Source organism: Meriones unguiculatus, chromosome 2 (genome assembly GCF_030254825.1).
Source record: "Meriones unguiculatus strain TT.TT164.6M chromosome 2, Bangor_MerUng_6.1, whole genome shotgun sequence".
In the NCBI taxonomy this organism is placed as follows: domain Eukaryota; kingdom Metazoa; phylum Chordata; class Mammalia; order Rodentia; family Muridae; genus Meriones; species Meriones unguiculatus.
The window spans coordinates 54,533,650-54,551,118 of NC_083350.1; the positions used below are offsets into that span (position 1 = coordinate 54,533,650).

Here is a 17,469-nt window from a genome sequence, read left to right on the forward strand (position 1 = left end):
ATTAGGCAGGTAGGGAACTGTTCTTAAAAACAGAAACATGGCTACAGAGGGAATTAGAACGTGAGGGCGGGAGGCGACAGTCAACGTTGCCTGGCTAACATGAGCCAGGTACCTTCTGGATGTAGAGAGGATAAGGCTTGATTTGATCCACGTGAGACGACAGACAGCAAAGGAATTATCATAGATCTCCAGACTCACGTCACGATATATTATGCCAGAGCTCATTTGATGGAGGATCTATTCATTCTCTAATGTGGAGCACAAACGTCTCTTGAGCAAAGACACAAAGCTCTCCTGCCTCCTCTGCCTCATCTCAACCTTAATCCACACGCTTCATTTTGGCTTCTATAACCCTTCCTCTGATTCTCACCGAGGATCCTTCTGCTAAAAGGAATTTTGTCTTTAGACAGTTTTTAATCCTTGTCATGGGGTTATGTCTCTGGGCTTCAGACATTTCATTATAAATGTTTTATAAGTTGAGCTGACTGCCCAGACCACTTGAGACTAATTAAGGTCAATAGCACGGAACTCTTTATCACAAATATGGGCTTATAACAGGACTCTGATAATAAGTGGAGATATTAATGGCCAAGCAAAGGAAGCTGAGGGTGATATGTGGATACAGCCTCCGCAGGACTTGAAGCATTCACAGAGCCTGGCAGCAAGCACTGCTCATAGCAGTCTATCAATAATTATGCACAGCATCATGACTAATCGTCAAATGAATGGATGTCAGGAAAATTTCAGGCCATCTGGAAAAGCCCTTGGCAGATGTTCTTCATCACCAGGAGCAATCACACTGGACTGGGTAGTGATGACGTTAGCCCCAGCCCTAGAAGGAGATCTTATCAGTGCTTCCTGAGAGAAAGCCAGTAAGCAGAGGGGTTGTGAGTTCAGAGCAACTGAGTTTTAGATATGACTGCCATACTGTAAATATTCTTTGAAACATATTTTAAATGATATCAAGTTCAGCAAAACAGGAGACTTGCTGCATGAAGCGACATACATCCCGTCATACGAGTTAGTGGGCATCTTTTTGAAAATGGCAATGAAATCAAACACAACTCGGGAAGTCAAGGGCTTACAGCTCCACACAAAATGTACGGGTGACTTTGATTTTCAGAAGGAATGAAAGTATTCAGTCATTGTGAAGGCTGTGGAGCTAAAAAAAAAAAATAATAGGAGAAAATTTTGTCCTTTTTTATCTCTGTATCAAAGCACATTCCTTTTCATGCTCTGCGAAATAATGGGAAAGTGGGTAGGATACTACCAGAATCTTAAGATCATTTTCAAAGGCCCAAGCCATACGACCTGTCTCCATGACACATTTCCACTCCACTCCATTGTCACGTTGGCTGGAAGGCTAAGAGCCATCCAGACAAAATGTCTCCCGCTGTCTCCATGATGGTCTCGGCCCAGAGGCTATCTTGAGACCGCACTTCCTGTAGGATAAGGAGAGTGGGAAAGTAGGGAGTCTAGGGGCAGCTTCCCTAGACTCTTTGCTGTGACAACCTCTGCTCCTCACAGGCCTTTCTTCCTTACTGTGCTTCCTACTCCACTGCTTGGCTGCGCTGGTCCATCCTGTCCTCTTCACCCTAGCTGATCTATTTCCCTTCTTATCGTTTTTTGTTTTTCTTTAATTGCAGGATAAGAAAATACGGGCACTAAGTATTTCTCTCTGAGGGTCTGGTTTAATGCATGGCTCTGGTGCATTTGCTTCTCTCAGAATAATTGCCAGAAATTGAATTGAGCCCATCTCCATTCAGGCAGTTAGCAGAGGCACCGTGGCTGAAGAGCTCAGATCATGTCCTGAGGCCTCAGACTTCCTGGCACACAGATTAGCAGCCCTACCACCCTGTGCACCGATCACGGCTCTTTTTCAAATGACTGGGCTATGAGGTCGCTGTAGGTTCATGCGAAAAAGACCCTGGATGGATGAAAATGTGTGGCGAAGGACTGAATGTCAGAAGATAAAAGCCCCAAATAACGCGAGTTTCAGGAACCAAATCTCGGTGAATAACCGCATGCCATGGTGCTGTTAGACATACAGTTCTATTAAAGGGAATACTTCTGTGTCCCGGTAGAAATGTGGTTTTCCTTTATAAGCTTCACTTACTGCTTTTGCGCGTTTCGTGGATGGCGTGTTCATTTATATGCCTTCTTCAAGAACCAGAGGCTGTTAAACACACACATTAAAAAAAAAAAAAAAAAAAAAAAAAAACAATGTCAAGGATACCCCTAGCACCTGCTTTGTGGGAGCGCTGGGGAGGGGAGCGGGTTGTGGATCAATGTGGGTACTGGCTGGGGAGTCGCAGTACAGGAGAAGGAGAGGGGAAAATCAAATTGCAGGCCTGGGAACAGGCCCGAAGGATTTCTAGTCCAGTTCTTTCATACCAGAGATGAAAAATCTGACCCGAAGACTCTATAGAAATTGCTGGAGAGTACAATGTTCACTCAGCCATTCATTTGACGAATATCTCGACCCTGCTTGCTTTCCGCCTCGCTCAACATTGGAAATGGAGACTAAGAAACATATTTCCTGCCCCAGCCCTGCCAGTGCACTGCGCTTTTGGGGATCACTTCACCCAGAAAGGTGGTTGTCTCCACCCTCTACCTGATAATTTCTAGTTCTACATATAAGACTCCTCATTTTTCTTCTATTATTTTTATACTGTGGCTGTCTGTGCCGGTGACAATATTACCAATATTGGAGTCCAAAAATTAGTTTTTCTTCCTTTTTCCTAGACTTTGGGTTCCCTGGGCGTGGAGGCTATGCGTGATGATTAACATGAGGGGATAATGCAGGTAATGAAGCTAGCATCGTGGGGAGATACAGGGGTATATGTGGATACGGTCAACGCGTTTGAAAATATATTCACTTGAACTAAAAATGTTGAGTAGCTTTTGGCCTTCCCTGGTTAAAATCTTGCTTCAAAATGAAGAAGAAGGGGTTGGATGAATGCCGGGTAGGAGGAGTCCTTTGCTATGGAAAAAAAAAAAAAGTTAAGGCTGCAAAGGACAGAAGCAATGGAAAAATGGGAAAAGGGATATATTTGAGAAATGCTGGGAGAAAGAAGTAGAAGGAAGGAGGAGACATCAGTGTTGATTAACTTAGAGGTTAGCCAGTTCGCAAAGGCAGGGGCCTGGTGCAGATAAAACTTAGAACTGAGAGAAAAGTGCTGAGCTCATCTTCCAATGCTAAGCCTATGATTAATTTTTTTCTTTAACCTCCACTGATAACCTGGTCACCAGTGTGGCTTGGGTCACAGGTGTGTGCCAGATTCATCTGCTAAATTTCAAAGGGAATGTAAAATGTTTAAGGGAAAGGTGGAGCCTGAGTGATGCAGAAAAGAGAAAGACTCTGGGAAGAGATCAAGAAGGAGACACCTAACTGATAAGGCAGATAGGAGCCCATAGAATCAGACGGTGTCAAGACCTTTCTGGAACGCAGGAAAGAATACCACTGACCCAAGTCTACAAATGAGCGGATTCTGCCTCCGTGGGTGATAAGGTCTCCACAGACACTTTTGTTCTGGCACTGCCCTTCCACTGTTGTATAACACTATTTTTGTCCCCGAGGGCTCTTCTCTATCCCATACTGTTAGGGAAGAAATGTCACATCTCCAGCGACACTGGAAAAGGAATCTATCAAGTTGGAACCGTCTGAACTGCTTCTAATCCATCTGCCCCCTTTCCCTGCCCCAACAAGCTTCTGTACTGTTGTGTCGGGAAACATCTGGCCCTCCTGAAGCCCATGGGAATTATATTGCGCGGAGTCTTCGGTCTTTACTTTCTTCATTCAGCAGAGTATCCGAAGTTCATCTGTGTCTTAGAGAGTTCCTAATGACAGATTGGACACTTTGCTTGGTCAGTCAACAGCCAATGACATCTGCATTATTTTTCCTCTTGTCCCATGCCACACTCTCTGCATGCAGGCATCCACAAGGACGATCTGTACTGCCCCCAAGGAAGAACAAAGGGAAACCTACTAACCTTGCTTATGCCCATGACATTTTCTGTGCCATGGGAGACTCAGACTGTTACCAGCATCCGTGAAAGAGCAAAAAGCTAACTTATAAGTAAAGTAGAATTCAATCTGTCAGCCCAGAAATCCCTTCAACTTTACTCTTTCCTGAATTTGTCTAATCTTGGCCTCTGGTTGTCTGCAATGTTTGCCTCTTTCTGCTTCTGAGAAAGAGGTGCTTTTCTTATCCCAAACAACTCTCTTAAACTCCTGATAGCCCAGCCCCAGAGCACCCAGGGCTTTCTCTGGAATGCTCTTCTGAATGTTCTTCCAAAGATCCACCTGCTTCATGTAGGTTCCTTTCTGTTAGAAAATTAATATGTTCCCAGAGCTTCCTCTTAAAATCATAAACAAGTCTGTTTATCCCATGTACCTTTCATCCATCTCAGCTCCATCCTTTCCTTTATATCCAAGCCCCCATAAAAAGCACTATATATTTGCTCTCCATCGCAATGCATATTTGTTTCACATAGAGCCATAACCACATAATGAGAGGTATTTGAAATATCTGTACCTAAAACGAGTACATACATATTAATTCTCTATAGGGCAATGTGATACTTAGTAACAACTGACAACTTGATAGAGTCTAGAATCCCCTGGAGGCCAGACCTCCCTGGAGCCATGTTTGTATGGGATTATCTTGATCACATCAACTCAAGTGGGAAGTTGCACCTGCTGTTAGTAGCACCACTTCCTGACTGAGATCCTGGGATGCGTGAATTGAGAGGACCAGGCAGCAGCAATCATGCCTTGCTCTTTGTGACTGCAGGTACACTGTAACCAGCTGCTTTGTGGTCTCCCTGCCTTGACTCTCCTGCCATGATACACTCTACCCTTGAACTGTGAAGCAGAATAAGCTCCTTTCTCCCTTTGGTTGCTTTTGTGGTTTATCATAGTGACAGAAAGAGAGAGAGAGAGAGAGAGAGAGAGAGAGAGAGAGAGAGAAAGAGAGAGAGAGATGGAGACAGAAATAATGTTCTGCAACTAGTCTGGGGTTTTATTTTGAAGCAGGACTCCTGATACTACCTTACATAGAAGGAGCATGACATGGTAGAATGATCACATGCTTTGGAAAAATGACAGGCTTGAGCCTAGTCTGCTTTGTTATAGCACTTCTAAGCTATGTGATTCAATGGAAGTTAGTGAGATTCTCTGATCTCCAGTCATATGGACTGTAAAATATATATAACAAGAAGCAAATGAGACCATTCCTGTAAGGCCTTGTAGATGACCAGGATCCTAGGGTGTACAAAACATTGTTCTCTTAGTTACTGATCATCCTTTATGAAAATCAGATATAGTAGGGCTTCACTTTTGAGGATTAAATTAATAACTAATTTTAGCACTTTAGCACAACGATTTTCATCAGTCCAGACTTTTCCTGACTTTGGTTAATTCCATTATCAACCACAACACCAACCTGAGGAATCAGGGCAACAAGTAATCCTTCTTTCTGGAGTCTTTAGTAGTGCCAGTTTCCTGAAAATTCAGTTAGTCTCAACTGTGTCAGTTACAAATCTCAGGAATGTTAAAGTAGATGGATATTCTATTCTTGATCATGTTAACTGATAGTAATTCATGAACTAAGTGGTTCTGAAATAGTAACCCTTTTTCTTGTTTATAGATACTTTGTGACTTACTAAATGAGCATTTTAAGTTGTAGAAAGTACAGAAAAACAAACTTTAAGTCAGAGACATAAAGTTCAAGCACAAGTTTCCAACACACTAATATTTTCTTTAGCTCATATTCCATATTATAAAAGACAAGTCCATAAAACTTGGATTCTCCACAAGGAAAACCAACAGTAGTTCATTCTCTTGGCTATGATGTGAGACTGAATTTCTTAAGAAAGACTGTGAGGAACCACATGGAAAAAAGAGCCCTCTGAAAGACAGGCTGGCTGCTGAATTCAAGACATTTATCTTAGTAATTCTGGAAAGACAGCTCAGCCATTAAAGCTTAGGCTCCTGACCAAAAATATCTTTACAAACTCAAAATTTCCAAGTCTACATACCAAAGTAACTCCTTTACACCCTGATTTCCCCTGAAAGTTGCCTTTTTATAAGAGGAAAACACACCAGTACTGGTAAAAGAATTTCTGAACCACATAGGAATGTCTGGGTTCAGTAATGGTAGTTAGGCAGGCTCCTGGCAAGAAAATGAAAGCATGCTAAATAAAATAAACCTATCTGAATACCAGTGTCTAGAGAGGACACAGACCCAAGAGGAGAACTATTTACTGCCATTTTCCTAAACCAACATACTTTCAAACTGTACCTAAATACTGATCCTTACACATACAGGTAGTTCTTACTCCTCATCAAAGAGGCTTCTTTTTTGGAACAGATGGAGATTATTATAGAGATCCATGACTAGTCAAAATGGAGAGAAGAAGTGACCCTGTTGCAGGATATTTGATCCCATGGTGGACCCCAAAATTGTGAACCTGTCTTTTGTTAGGTGTGGTTCAGCCCTAACACACATCTTTAATCCAAGAACTTTCTGTTTATTGTAAATAGGTGATTATGTTGTGGCTCAGCCCTAGCACACACCTTTCTGTACACAGAATTTAATTAAGTTAACCCTAGGTCAAGAGACGGAGCAAGAAACAAGCTGACAGGGACTAAGAAAGGACATAGAGTTGAAGGGTATTTAAGACAGCATGGAGAAAGAAGAAGGGTGCTTTAGCTCTCTAGCTCTTCTGCTCGTTGGCCTTTAGCTCTTTGAGCTCTTTAGCGCTTTAGCACTTTAGCTTACTAGCTCTTGGCCTGATAGCTCTTGGCTTTTTCTTCCTAGTCTATCAGCTGAGCTAGCAAGCCTTGGGATTTTGTTTTTTTGTTTTTTTTTTCCTTCTGAGGAATGAGCTGAATATGAAGGTCAGCTGGGTGCTTTCTCTGCTTTCTGAGCTAGCAGGTTTTCACCCCAGCATCTGGCTCCTGAGTCTTCACTAGTTAAATCTAATGGTTGGGATTTTCATTCTTCATAACAACATGATCCCAAGAGATACATGTTCAGAAGAGGGGACAGGATTATAGGAACCAGATGAACAGGATGCTTGCTGCCAGAAACTCTTCTAGAAAGGACAGGGGAGGCTGCAACTATAGAGGGCCAACAATATGGTTCCCTAAAAAAGATCTGCACAATGACAACACCCACTGACATGCCGACATGTTTGGGAGAAAATCTCACAAGATCTTACCCACAGATGAGAAGTACAGGCTGAGAGATGGAGAAACAGCTTTATCCAGAGATGAGCCCTCCGAGAGGCTATCTGGTCTCAAATGGACAGCTTTTAAACAAAGGAACTTTGAAGCAAAGTACACATGAGAACACTAAATGGACTCAGTAGGTGTGTGTGTGTGTGTGTGTGTGTGTGCGTGTGTAACAATTATAATGAAAAGATGTCATGAATCTGAAAGGGAGTCAGTCAAGCCAGGGAAACAAAGAAGAAGGGATGGAAATAATGTAAATCGAGTATTAATGTATGAAATGCTAAAAAATTATGTTAAATTAAGAGAATTTAAACTTCTGTTTGAAGACACCAAAGGGCAACAAATAAGTAAAGACTTCATTGAAAAGCCATGGTGTAAGAAGAGAGCAACACCAGCCTGCCCTCAGGTGCCTTTGTTCCTCTTCTAAGCCAAAATTTCCTGGTGATGAAAAAACAGCTCACAGTCTGACAAGCGGTCAAGAGCTGAGAGACAGAATTCATTATGCGAGGGTGTCAAGGAAGAAAAGTCCTTCTAAAATCACCTGGCTGATAGTGTAGACCTTTAAAGAACCTTTGGATCTCTGGCATAAACAGAAGGGCCTTCAGGAACCTACCTTTCAACAGCCCAGTGCCTGTTCATATCAATCTGTTTTGGTTGTATGTTAAAAATAAAGAAACTCGGCATTCAAGGTTTTGTATTCTAAGATTTCTACGTACAGTGTTTGGCATTGGTAAGCAAAACCTCATAGAAGATGACCCAGGACAAAGAAATTTACAAGGAATGCAGATATTGAAGGTATAAGACAGAGTTGGGGGACACTTTTAAGTTTAATTAAAAGCCTACAGATACTGCTGAATGGGCTATGAGGTAAAATACAATCATTTCCTGAGAGGGGGAAAAAAAAAGAAAAAGAAAACTTATCTGAAAGTTCCAGAGTTTGCTCACGTATAAAGTTTAATAAGCAGGATGTTAGGGTTTTAAGAGCTGTGATGAGATTGAGAAGGTTTGAACTCTAGGGCTTTCTTTTCCCCATGATGTCGGAATTAGGCAGATTTTCTTATAAACTGTATGGCATAGGAAGTTGGATATGACTTTTCTATGACAGAAAAAGCACTGATTTTATTTCAAAATCCTAGATAATTTATTCTATGTGTATTTTTATTTAAATCCAACCTGATTTGGATGTATTTAAATTCAAGCTGATTCTACCTAGATTTGGCTGTTTAATTTTTCATAACCTCCACAGAACAGATCTTTACTAATAAAACACAACCATCCTGACTCTAATGGACCAATGATTATCCCCACATGAACTGCTCTGAGTTAATTCATTAGCTACTGTTACAGCCATCACTAGACCAGGGATAAATTCTCATCATTGAAATTCAATACATTAAAACTTGACGTAAGTGCACAAAAATAAACATTAAGATTTTTTTTAACTTTCAAGAAAAAGTCAATAGACTGGATAATAATGCAGAATTTATTTCAACTTGATAAAATTTAAGGGTAAAATAAACAGCATATTGGAGAGGCCCGGTCAGGTCATCTACACCAATAATGTGAACACTATTCAGAGGGAAAAGTCTATCTTTTAAAGTCATTGAGGGCTTTCACTATAGTGGATACTTTACTGGATCTCTGTCAGTCTTCTATGAAATGGAAATACTTCATTTATTTCCACAAATTAAATTTATCAACAACATTTTGGTTCTTACTTTTTTTCTAGAGCTGAAACAGATTTCTTCCCAACTTCCCTCATAGAAGCTTCTTAAGAAGGGAATAAGAGACTCTTGATTAAAATTAATTCAAATGAAGAGAGGTGGTAGGTAAATCCTAAGTACCGCTGGTGAGTGATAGTTTTCAAGTAGGAGGCTTATCTGCAACTTTTTATAATTAAGGAATGTGAGATTTCCATATAATAGACCATAATTAGCAGAGAAATATGCAAGGTCTCCTCAGAGAGCTCTCATGATTCCACAGACAGCAGAATCTTACTACATTACTGCACCTAGACAAAGGTTGTAATCATAAAAATGTTCAGTTAAAGTGGTGTTTTAAAGGAACCATTGCCAGTAAATCCTGGTTATTCCCCCAAGAAGTCTTGTGTAAGCACATGAGAACAAGATGACTTTAGAAGATGTAGTCCATCCTTGTGGTGGGTTTGGCGTACCTAAGATTTCTTGGCAGCACAGAACAGTTTTGAATTTGTTCCAAAACTCAAGGGAGAACATTACTCTAGATTACCTTACCTTTCAGTGGTAGAGTGACGCTTCAGAACTATGAGACAATCAAGAAACAGCTGCCACCAGCACACAGAGGGTTACTCATGCCTATTTATTATCCTTCTTTATTATTCTTAAAATAGTCAAAATCTTACAGTTTTAAAGTCTACTTGTTTGTCTTGGTTTATGTGGGCTGCTGCAAAGGGATTGACCAAAGCCTTATAATATACATGATATACAATAGACATTTCTTTTTCATAGTTCTAGAAAGATGCCAGTTGTTTCTAAGGGCTGGCTTTATCATAGACAGAGCCCTTTCACTGTTGCCCTCGCGTGGAGGAAAGAGCGAGGGCTCACTTGTACTTCTTTCATAAGGCCACTAACTCCTCTCCTACAGGCTCCCTGAATAACCCGTGTCTCCCTTACAGAGGAGCTAACTCTACACGGCCATCTTGGGAGTTAAAGCTCCAATATGCGAATCTGAGAGCAATACAAACAGTCAAGACTATTGTAGAAGTTGAAAAGTAGTGTTCCTCTTCCAACAATCAAAGCCGGTCCTCTTTAGATACCTTTCTTTCCAGGGTCCATTCACTGTTACAGCTGCTCACTCATTCAGGGAACACTCGTGGAGCTTTTGACAGTACCCTGGCACTCAGTCTTCTGATTTCCCTTATCCAGTTCTCTCTCACACCACTCTTACCAGGACCATTACATCAGCTTCTCACCGTTTCTACTGTATAACTACTTCATATAGCTATCTTCACTTTCATTCTTTGCTGATGAACCTGATGAACATGGCAGAGGATCCCCAGAGCATGTCCATACTCTCCTGAGTAGGCAGGGAGGAGAGACAACTATGGAAGCCTAAAGCTGGCTTGATCCTAGTTCGTCCAGTTTTGAGGGTGTTCTCTCCTCTCCCATTCTCTGAGTGATAACCTATGAGAAGACCCCTCAAAGGGGCAACATCGGGCCAAAACAAGCCATGCTTTGCTCTGCAACATGGAACTTTTTACATAGACTCCTATACTGGAGAGAAGAGGTTAAAGATAATCATTTGAAAAACACTGACTTTTGTGAAGGTTTTGGATCATAACAGAGAACACAATTTAAGTATTTTCTCATTAAATTAATCTCACAAATACTACTATTTAGTTAAAATATAATGTGATTCTATAATATTCTACTTATTTGAACATAAATGTTTGTGAAGGAAAATAGATATAGCGTTTTTCTTTTTTAACTACTTATTTATCTTACCAATTACTACCTATCTCTCTTCAACAATCTTCTCAAGATTTATTTCAAGAAAATATATCAATTCATACAATCCTTTTATTATGAAAAATTTTAGGAATTTATTCTTTCCATTATTTTTTGGGAGGGGGCTACGGAACAGACATTTCTGTTGTTTTGCCCTCTAGGTCCAACTCACCTGTCAAACAGTTCTCCTCCTGTGACGAGCTCAAGGACCAGACTGATTTCTGCAGGGGTTTCAAATATTTCCTTAAGTTTTATCTGGGGGAAAGATGTACATTAAGAAAGAACATCAACAATTGCTCATTTCCATCTTCCTTGAAAATGTCTAAAATTATGGACAAAACAATAGTCTGCATTACCAATGGTTGGGTCAAGTCAGGGGAAGTCCCTCATTCTAGCATTAGGCAGACAGCTGGCCTTCTCCTTTACAATTGTTGATTTTTGTCAGACACCTCAGTTTTTTCAAAAATCCCATTAATTTCTGACATTTTTTTATTTTGAAATGACTCCCTTAAAAACACTTCCTAAAATTTACTCAAATGTTGCAATCTTCCTTTCTTCCTCCCGTCCCTCCTTCCCTTCTTCCTTCTTTCTTTTCCCTAGAATCAAATACAAGACCCAACTTTGCAAAAACTGTTTGAAACCATCATGGTTGCTAGAGATGAGCAATGCTTTGTCTTGAAAGCAATGAATTTGGAATTAGGGCGTGAGGCAGGACAGGTTGAGTAAAGTCTGTTGGAAAAGTGGGTACCAGCCGTTAAAGAGTCACTCATTTGTGAAGGGTCCTTAGAAAGGATGGTGGTAGAGGATTAACTGAATGCACCAGGGTTCCATCACATTCAGATAATCCAATCAAATGTAACCATTTCTCCAGATCTCAGAGACTCGAGAGGCCAGCCCTGCTCTACGTGTGTGGAATGTTCCACACTGACTTCCTTGGAAAGAAGAGGCACGGATAGCATGAAAGTGCTAACTAGTCTGAAATGCTTGATAACTACTTACCCACAGCATCCCCATCCCCACACAGACAGAACTCTGCTTTAGTTCTGAGAAGTAAGACACCTGGTGCCTCACTGTGGATGATAACGGTCTCAGTCTAAGCCACTTATGACAACCCTGTTCTCTGGTCAACAGGCCTGGATGTCATTAGGGAGCATTTTCAGCTAGCTCTGGCCAGCAAATTTTCAAGAGAATTCTGCCACGGTAGTTTCTGAGAATCTTTTCTCATCTAACTCTGTTGACAAGGCCCTTCCAAGTTCTTCCTTGATCATCATCAACCTGGCGATTTAGAGAAATGTGAAGCTGTCACTACAGGGCCATGAAGATAAAGCACAGGGTGAAAAGTCAACACACCAAGGATGGGAAAATGGCAGACACAGAGGTGTGTGGTCTTTGGTGGCAACCCAAGATTGCTGAATCAGGGTGACAGTCCATCTTCCTATTTATTACAAGAAAAATATTTGCTGGTGTGTGCCCAAGAGGACCTTTAATGAATACACGAAGCTGTGTACACTTGCTTAGAGCACTGCACGTCATCACCCCAGACACAAATAGGTTTTTTAAAAAATTAGGTAGATAGCTTAATTTATAAAACCAAGTTGCTACTGCGAAAATGATTTTGTTCTTTTTCACCTCATTGATTCCAAACAGCTTTTCACTAGGCATTTTTTTTTCCCTCACAGGCATCATCTGGTCCCAGAATACAGCAGAGCTTTTGGAAACCATTTAGTTCTCCCATTCACGTACATCATTTATTTGCATCTTTGCATTATTTCTGAAGCAGATATCTCCCAAAGGCTGTAATGACTTTGGAAAGCAGTGCCTTTTGCTTCACAGGCCTTTTCAGCGATGACATATTAAAAAGACAGGCAAACAAAAGAGGGAGAAAGCCAGTGTTTCATTTGAGCAAAACAAAATTCTCCATTTCTCTCCTTTTAGGCATGAGAAGAGGCGTGGTATGTATCGTTCATCTACCTATTCTGAAACGTACTGAAGTTGGTGGAGTAAGGCCTCAAACTTGGCCATGCTGCCTTGGAGATGAAGAGTGGAGGGCAGCGATCCCATTCTACACTGTCTGGAGAGGATTTGAAACAGTACGCTAAAAGCCACTTACAATGTTCGGGTGCGAGAGGCGCAGTAACACTCCTATTTCGGTTCTTACTATCTTCTTGTCCACCTAGAAGGCAGAAAAAAAACAGAAACAGAAGAGGGCTCCAGCTTGGAAAAGTTTCGACGGTGCCAGAGGTGAGAAACAGCATTCGCCAGCTGGTAAATACAGCGGTTAGAAAGGTGCGCTGTGTCCTTGTCTGTCTATCTGTCTGTCTGTCTGTCTGTCTGTCTCTCTCTCTCTCTCTCACACACACACACACATGCACACATTTTACCTATGTAGCTCATGGTGACCTGTAACCCTTGATCCTCCAGCATGAGCCTCCAAGGTGCTGGATGTGAGCCTTCACACCTGACGTTAGGCTCTTCCATGATCTTCTTCCTCCCTTTCTTTTTAGCTAGGTGGCCCACACCTCTGCTTCAGAGACAAGGCACAACCAGTAACTAATGGAGCACACAATTTGCAAGATGTTTTTCATGGCACCTGTCAAAAAAATCATCAAAACCACTCCTACCTCGCAGGTTCATCCCAACCTGCCCCTATATTTCTTTTACTTTCATAGACAGAGGTCTCACCCAACCTCACCGACCTGTCAGTCACTTCACCCAGCTTCTTCTTATAGATGTGCCACATCATTCAGCCTAACCCACATACACTGTCCTCTGGAAGGATGATAGCAGCACGGATTTCTGCCAGAAACAATCATCCTGCAATGTCTGTCTATCTCTCTGACTCTCTCTCTCTCTCTCTCTCATATAACATCAAAGCAGAAGGAGAAATACATGTGAGACAAAGGAAGAGACAGAGGTGGGAGTCAAAAAAAGATGAACATAAGCAAAGCTCAACGATGTACATAATGAAACCCATTATTCTCATCCCAACAATAAATTACAACATTCCCATCCCAATAAATAATTTCAACATCATACATAATAAAATATTAATAGTTATATACTTAATGTAAAGCTTCATGGCCATGAAAATTGCGGTCACTCATGAAATCAATTAGGACATTCAGAGTGCTTTCACACATCCATGCCAAAGACAGTTAAACTGGTGTTCTAGGTACTTTTGTGCTCCTGTGATAAAATGCTCTGCCTAAAAGCAACGTGGTGAGAAAAGGGTTTATTTGAGTTACACTTCCAAGGTAGGAACTAAAGGAAAAACTAAAGAAGAAAGCGTGGAGAAAAGCGTGGTTCTACGGCTCAGTCACTGACTTGTGCTCAGCTACCTTACTTGTGCCGTCCAGATCCACCTGTCTAGGAATGGTGCTGCCCACTGTGGGCTGGGCCTTCCTGCACCAATATCAGTCAACATCATCTCTTACAGACATCTCCACAGGCCAATCTTACGGAGGCAGTTCCTCAACTGTGGTTCCCTTTCCCCAGGTGACTTGAATTTGTGTCAACTTGGCAACAGAAGCTACCCAGAATAACTATTGCTACTACAAAACAAAAATATATTCTACTTGTGGTTGGATGAATAGCAGCTTGCGACTGAGATTACTTATGAATGTATGTATGAATAGCCAACACAAAACGAATTATCAGCTATAAATTCTGTCTAGAGGAAGGTAGGGAAGATAGGATCTGTCTATCTTCCAAACTGACAGGTAATACGGGCGATAACACAGGAGGGTGGATTCATTGTGAGCAGAGGAAAACAAGCTGGAGTGACTCAAAGTGACTGTATGTCACCATGATAGGCTCTAGGGCTTTCATTGTGAAAAGAATAAGAAAAGACGTATCTTAGTGCAGCCATCTAATGTTCTGTGACTCAAAACATTTGGAAATTGCTTCAAAAGTGTCTCTCAAAGATTGAATTATAGCTGACTCGCCCACGTTTAGAGCAAAACCTCTCCATTTCTAAGTACCAACACCCAACATAAGCTTACCTATGCTATAGTTGAGCATTTTGGCACCCGGAAAGGCAGAGAAGGTCTTCCACAGATAGCCAAATACGGAGGCTCAGTCACAAACTTTGCCCTCTCTGGAACCGGGACTCTGTTTTTCTCTTTCCAAGTGGTAGGAAATGTGGCCACAGAAGCTCCAAGTCTGCTCTCCAGTGTCACATTTCAGTGAGCGGAAGAGCCACTGCCTCCCATCGGTATGATAGTCTCAGCAAATTTTCTCATTGTTTTCAATGCATAAATCTATTTGTAAGAAACATGCCATGATAGGAACAAGCAGGGTAAGGAGCCTTTTCCTCTGATCAGCTTCGAGAAAACTGGAATTTCGGGTTGGGGCAGGACCTGAGTCTCCTGAAAACTGGATGTTGTTTTTCCGACACTGAAGGCACCAGTGATGATTGTTTTATTATTTGTTCCTTCTCTTGTCTGCTTCCCTACCATTGTGAAATGTTACTTTCTCTGCTTTTTCTATGTCCCAGACTAATTAATAAACCATGAGTTCTTATTAATTTGTAACAATTCTAACAGTCAGCAGATTTAATATTCAAATTATGGTTGTTTAACAGTCATATGTAGACTCAACACAGAAGTGCTTTAAGCTTGTTTTCCATGAGACTCTTATAAATCCATACTGAAAGCCGCTGTGTGGCGCCTGCTCCCCTGGTGAATGAGTCTCCCAAACTCCCTGGTACCTGGAACTCCACTTTCTTACTCTCTACCTCTAGTGTGTCATTTTGTCCAGTATTTTGATGTTACTAGTGACATGTTGAAAGAAAGAAAGAAAGAAAGAAAGAAAGAAAGAAAGAAAGAAAGAAAGGAAGAAAGGAAGAAAGGAAGGAAGGAAGGAAGGAAGGAAGGAAGGAAGGAAGGAAGGAAGGAAGGAAAAAGAAAGAAAGGAAGGAAGGAAGGAAGGAAAGAAAGAAAGAAAGAAAGAAAGAAAAAAAGAAATGTAGGACAATGAGGACTAGCAAACATGAAAGGTAGGAGTTGAAGTTTGGGTAAACCAGTCCCTAAAATACTGTGTTGGGAAGGAAAAATATCCCTATCTCCTATTGTATTCCCAAAAACTTCATATTCACACACACACACACACACACACACACACACACACACACACACACCTATATATTCCATACAGCCAGAGAGTCAAGGTCTCTGTATTTGTTTTTTACTGTATGTGTAATGAGTATCTATCATCTAGGTTTTATATGCTCAGCTTCATATTATACAATGTATACAAAAGAACAAACAAAATAAGGTCTTTTCAGGGGAAGCCTACAAATTAATTTGGTGGTAAGATTTATCTGTATAATGCCATCGGAAGATGGTGAAGGCTCTGTTTTGCTTAAAAACTCCACTTGAGCCTAATGAGATGGCCAGCTTTCTGTTAAGAACTCTCGCCTAGAACCCAGGTTCAGTTCCCAGCTCCCGGATAATGGCTCATAGCTGTCTATAACTTTAGCTGCAGGGGATATAGGGCCACCTGTGACCGCCAGATATTCAGTGCACATGTACACAGGAAGGCACTCTAAACACACATAAAAGCAAATTAAAGTCCAAACCTTCATTGTTCAGTGGAAAATAAATTTCTGGGTTTTAAATACTGGGTTTATTATAATTTTTTTTCACATTATTTGATATTTTTAAAAAGCCATCCCATTGTTAACAATAAATGAAGAATAAGTTGTTAAGTGTGTAAATGGTACAGGGAGATAGTATGATGTGGGCTGCTGATGGCCAATGAGTGATGTCAATAACTGAAATTCTTGGTATGTAGACAGGAAGCTCTGGGAGGAAAATGAAAATTCTTTAATTTGGAAGGAAATTTTAAGTTTCAAGAAAATCTTCCTGTGTGCAAGAGCTACTCCACTAGTATATAAGACCTCTGCAAGAAAACCCAGATGGAAGAATCCAGAGCAGCTCATTGAAAAACTATGCAGCCAGAACCTACCACAGAGGGCCTCTGAAAGGCTCTGCCCTGCAGACTATCAAAGCAGACGCTGAGACTTATGGCCAATCGTTCGGCAGAGTGCATGGAATCTTAAGAAAGAAGTGGGAAATAGTAAGTGCTGGAGAGGACAGGAACTCCACAAGGAGAGCAACAGAACCAGAAAATTTGAACACAGGGGTCTTCCCAGAGACTCATACTCCAACCAAGTACCATGCATGGAGATAACCTAGAACCCCTGCACAGATGTAGCCCATGGCAGTTTAGTGTCCAAGTGGGTTCCATAGTAATGGGAACAGGGACTGCCTCTAACATAATCTGATTGGCCTGCTCTTTGATCATCTCCCCCTGAGGGGGGAGCAGCCTTACCAGGCCACAGAAGATGACAATGCATCCACTCCTGATGTGATCTGATAGACTAAGATCAGAAGGAAGGAGAGGAGGACCTCCCCTTTCAGTGGACTTGGGGAGGGAGGGTGGGACTGGGAGGGGAGGAGGGAGGGGCCTATGGGGGGATACAAAGTGAATAAAGCGTAATTAATAAAAAACAAAGGAAAAAAGAAAAACTACGCAGCCTTCGGCAGAGCCCTGGCTTTGTGACCTTGGCTCCGAAGGAGGCACTGGAGCTATGCTTTCACCAGACTGGCTGAAACAGTGCACATGAAAGTGTCACGTGCAGTGGTGGCAATAAAAGCCGGCATCATCATTCTCACTCAGATAGAGCTCAGTGTTGAAAAACAGTTTTCAGAACAGCCGAGGGTACAAGGGGTGAGAAGATTT

The 17,469-nt window shown here is 41.5% G+C and overlaps 1 protein-coding gene across 2 annotated transcripts in view; it reads right to left on the reverse strand.

Moving 5' to 3' along the window:
- Window positions 1-17,469, reverse strand: part of Camk4 (calcium/calmodulin dependent protein kinase IV) — a 243,318-nt gene that overhangs the window by 80,130 nt on the left and 145,719 nt on the right. For both annotated transcript variants that reach the window (XM_060377500.1, XM_060377501.1), the window contains exons 4-5: window positions 12,836-12,898; window positions 10,898-10,980 (exon numbers count right to left, since the gene is read on the reverse strand). In XM_060377500.1, coding sequence (XP_060233483.1) covers window positions 10,898-10,980; window positions 12,836-12,898 — 146 coding nt within the window. The remainder of the gene's footprint in view (window positions 1-10,897; window positions 10,981-12,835; window positions 12,899-17,469) is intronic.